Raw genomic sequence first — 9,512 nt, 5'->3', positions numbered from 1 at the left:
CTTCCCTTGTAAGCCAATATCAAGTCCAAATTCTTTCAGATTTGAAAACAAGAATTGCAGACTGGTGATATGTAGTTGATAACGTACACTGAAAGGGCGTCCAAAATAATAAAAGTATCAGGTCCCAAAAAACTGAGCTTGAGTCTCCTCTCTCCCTGAGCAGTGCAATAGGAGGTAATCGTTCCATGATAGTGGAAATGTCCCGAACTTTGTGTTGCCATGAGCTCCCTTGCTCTGGCCATTGCTCTAATCCCAGAGTAGCGCTCAGATCCTGCTCTCCAATAACTATATGGCTATTTGCAGGGTTAAGTTCTGGCCAGCTTAGCTCTGTGAGCTGAGAGCGGAGTGGGATGAGCACCAGTGCCAGAGCAATGAAGGGTTCAGGTGTGCACAGTGGGCTGGTGTGACTGAGCAGCTCTGTGCCCCCGGGGACGCCAGGGAACCTGCACAAAAGAGTAATGCCGTAGAAAGACTTAGGGAGAACAGCAAGGCTTTTTTTTTACACCTCTGCCTGTGAAGACTTTTGTTGGCTTTATGGATATCTAGCTAGAATGCTGCAGTGAATTCAGTGAACTTAAAATTTTCATTTAGATTAATTCAGATTTTCGAATTTTAAAACTAGACATCTGTAATAACCTCAAATTATTGTAAATCCACATTGAATTTGAGGGGAACACTGGATGTAAATTTAGAACATTTTAATACACTTATTAAATCATTTTTATCTATGTCGTTAACACTAGTATAAGGTATGCATATTAAGAGAATGCCAAAATCTCGTTTATATTTCACTATAAGTGCCATTTTTAAAAACTGGCACTTTGCTCAGCTAACATTATAAAGTATCTTTATTTGTATTTCCAGTAACTTTCTGACATTCATGCACTGTTGCAGTTACACTATTCAAACTGCAGAATATTGCTTATTTGTAAAAGAAAGACAGCTACCTGTTGTTTAAATTTCAACCTTTTTAATGTAAAAATCACACACATGCATTAGGTTAATTATTTTAATGGCAATTTCTATGTACTTTATTTTTCCAAACAAAAGTTTTAGCTCAAATTACCTGTCATAGCTCCTTTCAGAAAATAAGGGTTGACTCAAGGTAGCAAGCTTTTTTAATTTAATGACTGGCAGGATTTAAAGAGTGGCAAGTTCCTTTACAGCAGGATTTACAGTCCATTTCTTCTGAAAAGACCGAAGCGGAACTGAAAGTTTTTCAGATGAAGGGTTTGCTGGGACATTGCGTTGTTTTATTTCTGGCTAATCTGTTTTATCACAAAGCTTATTATTTTTACTAATGCCAAACATATCAAGTGTGAGTGACAAACATTTGACAGGGAAACGCCTGCTTCTGAGCTTCAGACGTAAGGCCGGCGCGTACCAAGCCTGTCCTTATTCTCACTGCATTTTCTCTGTGGAGCTGGTGTACAGATATTTTCGCTGTTTCTTTATATTTGCCCGGTTTCCAGTCCTTTCTAAGGGGCGGCATAGCAGATGGCGTCTACAGCTCTCCGTATTGTCTTTTGAGTTTAAAGAATTGCACATCGCAGGCCAGTGTCAAAACCTGAACAGTATTTTGCGCGAAAAATACCGTGTGAAGACGAAAAGGGGGTAGTTCGGGCTGCGCTCGCAGGGTTTCGGGGTGGGGGGACGGAGGGAGGGAGGGCCGGAGCTCGGGCTGCCCCGACGCGCTGCGCGGGGCACAGAGCAGCCCCCGCCGGAGCAAAGGGCGAAAGGGCGCGCGCGGCGCCGCACCTGCCGCCGCGCTCCGCACTGCTCCGCGCCGCGGAGCCATGGCGAGCGCCGCGCGGCAGCTGCGCGCCCTCTTCTACGCGGTGCCGCCGCGCGAGAGCTCCTTCCGCACGCTGCAGGAGGTGCCCGACTACGTGGAGAAGGTGAGAGCCGGCGGCGCGCCCTGCAGCGCGCCCGCGGCCGCCCTGCGCGGGGCTGCCCCCCGAGCAAAGCCGCACGCCGCCCTCGGAACCAACCTCCGCGGAAGGGAGCCTAAAATTAGATTATGCACCCTGTCGTTCTCTTCCCACTCCGGGGGGCACGTCCGGACTCCCCCTTTAATGCTGCCAGTGGAACCGTGCACTTTAATTGATTTACTTATTAATTTCTGTATGTGTGTATTCTAATGCCTTCACTGGAGTTTTCAGATGAGCACTGATGCTAAAATGGTTTAAACTGGCGGTGCTGCTGGACATAATGACACAAACTGAGCTGAGTAACACAGAAGGCATAATGCTGTTTTGTGCTGTTTGGCATAAAACTTTGTGGTTCTACCTTACGGTTCTTAAAGCATGCAAAAGTTTACCAAAAAAAAAAAAAAAAAAAAAAAGTTGAAGAGAAGGAGAACAAATATTGGTAGTGGGGCAGTGTGATCTCCTGGAGCGCAAAGGCAAGAGTACAGAGGTCAAGCACGAGAAATCATTTGACTGCTGCCTGTCAGCAGGCAGTGAGTGACACATCCCTCCCTCCTTCCCTCCCTGCCAGCTTATCCAGCCCCACAGTGGCACCTTTGCTCCCTTCTCTGCTGCCTGTTGCACACATTCTGGCTCCCAGTGCTTGCTTCGCCTGGAGCCAATGCGAGTTTAGCATGGAGACCACAGATAAGCTCTATCTTACCCTTTTAAAAAGTAGATTCAGTCCAGTTCCTGCTGAGATCCACACTTGTGTTCACAGGTCCTGATAGCTCTGACTAGCTCCTCTGCCATGGTAAACGCTGACTTGCTGTGCAGCGGCTGCTATTGGGTTGTGGCAGGGGTGTCATAAATGGACTGGGCAGAGAAGTACAGCAGAGTCAGCAGCTTTCTAGGAACTGCATGGGCAGCAGCTCAGCGGTGGTGGCTCTTATCAGCAAACATTGCCCTTCTGGATGGGGTAAGCGGAGAGCTGCAGCAAACCTAAGCTCTCCGCTCAGTGGCTGTCGATGGGCTGCTTTCCTCACTGGCATTTTACAGCCAGGCTTTAGTGCAGTGATCAAGGGAATTTGTCTATGGATGGCAATTTTGCCTACTCAGCTGATCTCTCTCCTTCTCTATCTAATCTAAATCCCCTTTACTGTACCCACATTTCCCACTGAGTATCATCTGCTTACTCACCAGCAGTTTTCATTAATATTCCTGAACTTTCTTCTCCCATATGGACCTGTGCAAATATTCAGCTCAGATCTTGGTCACACCTGGATTTCTGCTACTGGGTGCATAGACTCGGTTCACAGCTGCAGAAGTTTGGTGAAGGATTCTTGATCCTATTTCTTTGTATTACAGTAGTGCCCAAAGGTTTCTGCTGTTTTAGAGATCTGTTGTGATAAGCTTGTGAGGGAATATGTAGCTATTAAAAAAGCTACAATGAAAAATGTTTCCCAGTGTGGTTATACTTTCCATAACTGCTATCTTGGTTTAGTTGTACCAGAAAACCTCCTAGCTGCGTTGTTGCCAGAACCGTTATTTACTGCTTAGTTAGGCTATTGTGTGTAGAAAAAGTCTTTTAGTGATATAAATGTGATAACTCTATAGCTTTGGTCTGAATTTAGGGAGTGTTTACACCTCTTATTGCAGCTGTACCTTTATGGGCAGAACTTAGTGTCTTCAGTCCATCTCCAGCTGCTTTTCACTGCTGCTTGTTTGACCTGCTCACCTGTGAGCCTCATCTGGACTGCTCAGGGAACAACTGTGAGGGCAGCAGATCCATCAGATTCAGCAGGGCTAGGAAGGGATTAACTGGAATTAATAGTGGTATGAAGAGCAGTTCAAGAAGGGCTTGGAGTGATAGCTCCTTCCATTGATACAGCTACAAATAGAATGATTGTCTGAGCTCAGCCTGATGTAGGAGGAAAGTTTCTAGTGTAGAGCTGCTGGTAATAAATGACAGGTCTCAGAGCTCATATAATTCACTGTCTGAAGGACAGTATTGATGATGTAGGGGTGAAATAAGCTATTGATTAAATTAGTAGCTCCTAAACTTTTCTTCTCATGAGCTACAGTATAGAAGTGGGATTAGGGTAAGGATTGCTCTAGGGTTTATCATGTTTATTGGAGGGATGAAGATATATCTAGCACAGTAGAGCCTATGGCTACAGCTGCAGGGGGAGGCACCCTCAAACATTAGGCAGGTGGCAGCACCTCCTAATTCACTCAAATATTCAAATAACCCTGTTGAAAACATGGGCTGATCAGCTACCAGTGACTAGCAGCAGAGTTCTGCAGCAGTGCCTAGGGAAGAATTACCCCTCCAGCTGGTCTTCATAACCCTGGGGAGAGGGGTTCAAATCTAGTACCGTAATCAGGGAATTTATTTTCATGCAAGTTTTTGACTTTTGAAAGCCACAATTTCTCTTGTTTCTGCATAGAGAAAAGAAAGTGTAAGTCAATTTTCTTTCTCCAAGGCGGTACATCCTGACTATTGCAATGTATCATGATGCTTATCTTGTTCTTCCATGAGCATGCTCTTTGCTATGGATATAAGAAATCTATACTTTGCGTTCTCAGTTTCTTGGATTCTCTATAGATAGGCAGATCTAGTGCTTCTCTTTGCCTGCCACACACAGTTTTTATAAACAGTAGTAACTTTGTTCCTTGTTATATTCTGGAATTACCACTTAGGCTGTGTAAAGACCTTTCTGTAGTCAGACTCAGAAGCAGACAGTACTGTTAATCTCAACTATTCATAATCCTTCTAGGGAAAGCCCCCAAAATGAAAACATTAACTTAATAATCACAATTTTTCTTTTTCTATTTTCTCTTTGCTTTTTAGAGTCTGTGAATTAAGTTCACATTTACACTAAGCTCACATTTTTAAGCTTCACTCCTAAATAATGAGACACAGAATGTTCTTATTTTGTTTTACATGAAAGTTGAGATTCTTATGTTATAAGGACCTGGGACTGTAAGAAAACAGAAACTATTTTAAGAGTTGCTATAAAATCATGAATTTATGCTGAGTTTCAATTTAGAGCATTTTTTTTTTGCAACTGTATAAAGTAAAGGCTGATTTTAAATGGTCCTTTGCATTCTATAAGACTTGATTACTTGTGTATAAGGGAAACCTTCCCATTTGGTGTTCAGAATAAGACTTTCAAGCTACAGATCAGTAGTTCAAATAAACCACAAAAACTAATCCAAATCCTCCTTCAGTGTTTCTGGTAACTGGTGAAGAGAAAGAAATTGGAAGCAGAGAAAGAGTGAAACATTTATAGATCAGAAGATATGGAAGGGGATCAGCTTCTCTCTGGCTTGTGAAGTTGGCAGTGGCATTTTCTTAGCTTTGTGTTTTCTCTCGCTTTGTTTGCAGGGTCACTCCTTGAAAAGTTTTTCAGAGCTGCCTATCTCCTCAGGTTTCTTAAATGGCTAACTTGTTATTTTGTCTGAAAAATGTAATGGTTAGTCTACTGAAGATTATTGCCTTTCTAGCTGACTGTCTCCTTTTTCCCTGTATTACCTGTATTATTCTTCTGCTGTCATTACCTTTCCTGCTTAGACTGTAACCTGTTTGAGACAGGGAGTGCTAAAGCTGCTATTGCTTTCAAAAGGTTTCACATAGTTGGTGGGTACATATCCAAAGTAAGGTTTCAGATGCCAAAATACTGTCAAAGTACATGTTAGACATCTATGTTAGAGTTTCCTTCTTCATACTAATTTCTACTCAGCTGTTGTAACCCAGCCCTGAGCTGCTGCACTTTATGAACTTTCACATTTCTTAGACACTGTGAATCTATAAATCTTGCTACCTGCATGATTTGAATCAACTCATTGCTTTTTTGCTGAGTAGTGTGGCATGTATCTATCTACGTTATCTTAAGTGTCCTAGTCTTGTAGGCTTTCTCAGATCATGTCTGACTTGGCAACAAAACTTAATGCCATCCAAAATGCAGTGGCATTTTCAGTGGCACAATGTCTCTTCCGTTAAAAAATGGCGTGGAAAGGAGCAGCCTCTCTCATACAGCAGTGTAGTTTGGAGGGTTCAGTCTGTAGATCTGTGTGTGCTTGTAGGTTGCTTGCAGAGGGACAGTGATAAGTGATAAGGATGACAAGTTTGGTCGTGAGATGCTACCCAAAGTTGTGTAGACAGTCCCATTGTTGTATTTCTCACCCCCTTGCAAAACCTGATGGGAATTTGATGCATTAAGACCTCCAAAAAGGAGCTGTTGAGGTGTTTCCAAGGCCACCTAGAATTCTTCTGTAGACCGAGGGAGGCAGCTGAATAGATTCCATGCATAGAGAGATGTGATGCAAATCAAATAGCCCTTCCTGTCTTCCTTGCTAGATATCTCTTTCAGTTTTTGGTGATTGTGGCAGACATGCTCTCACTGCCTCATCATTCTTTCCACTATGAAGTGCAGAAACTGTTAGGCCTTCCCCATCCTTAAAAACTATTTGCACTCTACCAATTATGACTATTCAAACCTTTTTTTCTTGCCTATGCTGATGATGATTTGAGAACAGATCATACTTTTCTGAGTAGTAATGAGTTTTTATGTATTTTCAATTTGCCTGTTGATCTGGGACTGAAGATGGATGGTATGAATCCTAAGCTGAAATGATGCTGTTAGTGAAATATGTTTCAATCTCACTAAGCAATACAGTTTTTTTCAGAGGCAGAAAATGACTTTACAGCTGGTCAAACCAATAAGGAGAAAAATAAAGAGCGAATATTGTATCATAGTTGCTTGGTCTTGAATGAGAACTTGTATTGCCCCCGTGGAAAGAGTTTCATTGAGTTCTCTGATGAAAATGTCACAGAGATGAGCTGTTGCTATTTGCAGCAGAAAGTGTGGCAACAGAAGTGCTGAGCAGAAAGAAACTTGACAACTCAATTTAGTATATCTTTCAGATATTATTGTTGGATGCCAAATTCAGCAGCTGAACAAGTTTAAAGAGAACTTACCTGTTTACTTTGTGGTTAGAGGAGTCCACAAATGTTGCTGCTCTCATGATTTACTTAAGTATGAGAAATATGAGTTTGGAAAGATCTTTGTATTTTCTTTTGGTGCCTTTTAGCAATTTTTATGTTATATATGTATTATTTTATATATCAAAACATGATAGGGGATGAGGTTAGAGCACTGGGATCTATGCTGATAGTATAAATTAAATGGAAGCTTTGGTTGTTCTCATTCATAAAGTCCATTTGGAGCTTTACTGTATTAACGGGGATGCAATATTAGCTAGAAGGATGCCAGCCAACGTGAGAAATATTCAGCTGCGTAAACTGTTTTTTTTGGAAATGTGTCTAATTCTATTAGCTTTGTGACTTCTTCTCTTTAAACTCTTTTTCAGAGTATTCCATTCTTTGTTGGTTTTGTAGCACTGGAGTTTGCTGTCACCTGGATTCAGAAGCGAAAGCTGTCAGGTCGGATCAATGATGGCATAAGTTCTCTTTCTTTAGGTATCCTGTCTCGACTGCCGGAGTAAGTAAAAAATATCATGTTAGCTTAAGCTTGTTTTTAATCACTAAGAAGGAAGAAAAGAATTATATATAATTAAAATTATTATTGCTAACTCACACTGTTTAAACAAGGTTAAATGGTAGATTTTACTTTGCTAGAATGAAGCTTCGTAAAGAACAAAAATGTCCTTCTGAGCAGTAAGACTAAATATGATGCTTGAAGGATATTTTCCAATTCCATTTATATTTGTAAATGTCTTGGTTGTCGCTTTTTGCTGATTCTGGGACTTCAGTTGATTTGACTGTATCTTCCGTTAGACTGTATGTTAAAGACTGAGTTTTCTTTCATTAATCTTCAGAAAGAAGAAAAAAACTAAAACCTGTCCATTATTTTCATTAGCCTTTAAAAATAAAATTATATGAATGTAATCAGATAGATGGTAGTGTTTTGAATATGCATGTAATCTAAAGTTCTCTGAATTCAGTCATAATCTTGTGTTTAACTTCAGTGGAATCTCAGTTTTTAATACCTGAGAGAAATGTGGTGAAGATGATCGTCTGTCCTCTGCATAGAAGCCATAGGATTTCCCAGAATTAGTTTATGGTTAACAGAATTATGTTTTTTAAAAAATATGATTACTAAATACCCAGTAATGAGGAATCCAGCAAAGTCTTTAGATAATTGTTCTAGTTGATAGTTACTTTTAAGGGGTATCCTGTCTTGGATCTGCATTTGCCTGATGTGAGCTTCCACACAGTAGATGGTTACTACATTTTTTCTGAATGGGATTGCATTTCTGTAACCATATATGAATTTACACATTTCTATCAAATTACATATAACCTGATTGTTACATCTAGAAAAGATTCAATTATTTGCATTTGATTATGTGATGTATTTTCAAGTCTTCTGAATTATTCCCATGGTTCTTTATTAAGCCCTCTCCTGTTTTCCAGCTCCCTTCTTAAAGAGCTGATGCCTCAGCTACACTCCATATTTCAGAAATTTCAAAAAATGAAGTAATTTGTTCTCTGTTTCTACTCATTGTTTCTGCCTTCATACATCTCAGGTCTGTGTTAGTACTTTTAGCCATCCTTCATTCCCAATATTTTTCAGATTCTGTGGCTTAACTTTCCTCATTTTTACGCGTATGTTCTTATATTTGGCCACATTGAAGTATATGGATGCTACATTTGGTGATACTGGAATACTTGGAATCAGTGAAATGTGGTCTTTGCTACCTATAGTTCTCTTACCTTTGTCATTGCAAACTACCAGAAATCCTCTGCTTCCATTCAGGTTTTTGATAAAATACATTAAAGAGCACAGAGATGAAAAATTATTCCTACTGAAAAGTCTCACCCATATTCTTCATACTTACCTTCTGAAATGTGAAAATCACCCACTTTGTAATCTATGGAGTAAAAGCATGCATGACATTTGCATAATTTTTAGCTTTATGATCAAGAGAAGTTTTGACAAGATCTATAAGTGTGCCTTTAAATCAGTTACAAAGACAATTTATGACTGATCAATAATTTCTGTAGAAATTATTACAGATGAAGCCATTTAAGAAATTAGGTAGATACCTAATAAGAATGTTACTTAGATACACTCTCCCCAACTCTTTATATATCTGCAAGTAAGAAACATGAACTTTCATCATGAGAAATTTTCAAAAATAACGTCTAAATCATTTGAGAATTTAAAGAAGCTATTTTTACAACTACTGAACAACCTATATTCTTTTTTAAACTTTGTTTTAGGATATGACTTGTGAATGTGATCTTGAAGGAGAAATATTTAATTTTTGTTATTTTTTAAAATAGTAATAAATGAAATATTTTATAAGTACATTAGACTTGTGTGCCCCAAAGTCTTTCACTGTTGAAGGCTTACTCAAATTTGAGTGCAGCTAACACTGAAAATGTTCAAATACTTAGTAGTTTCTTCAACAACTGAGTTTTCTAGAGAGCATGCACTTCACAGGTTTCCATGCTAACCAGTTATTTTTCTGATCTGAATACTCTTATGCTTACCCATAGATACACCAGCACAAGAATTTTCTTCCAGGTCACTTGTGCTGCTGTCTCATGGCTGGAAACACAAGACTCTTTTC

At 40.0% G+C, this 9,512-nt stretch overlaps 1 protein-coding gene across 1 annotated transcript in view; it reads left to right on the top strand.

Moving 5' to 3' along the window:
- Nucleotides 1-1,796: 1,796 nt before the first annotated feature.
- Nucleotides 1,797-9,512, top strand: part of AGMO (alkylglycerol monooxygenase) — a 192,637-nt gene continuing 184,921 nt past the window's right edge. The window contains exons 1-2 of the mRNA XM_062567788.1: nucleotides 1,797-1,898; nucleotides 7,284-7,414. Coding sequence (XP_062423772.1) covers nucleotides 1,797-1,898; nucleotides 7,284-7,414 — 233 coding nt within the window. The remainder of the gene's footprint in view (nucleotides 1,899-7,283; nucleotides 7,415-9,512) is intronic.

This window comes from Rhea pennata, chromosome 2 (assembly GCF_028389875.1).
Source record: "Rhea pennata isolate bPtePen1 chromosome 2, bPtePen1.pri, whole genome shotgun sequence".
In the NCBI taxonomy this organism is placed as follows: Eukaryota; Metazoa; Chordata; class Aves; order Rheiformes; family Rheidae; genus Rhea; species Rhea pennata.
The sequence above is the reverse complement of the archived record's forward strand: the minus strand, read 5'-3'. Positions and strand labels throughout refer to the sequence as shown.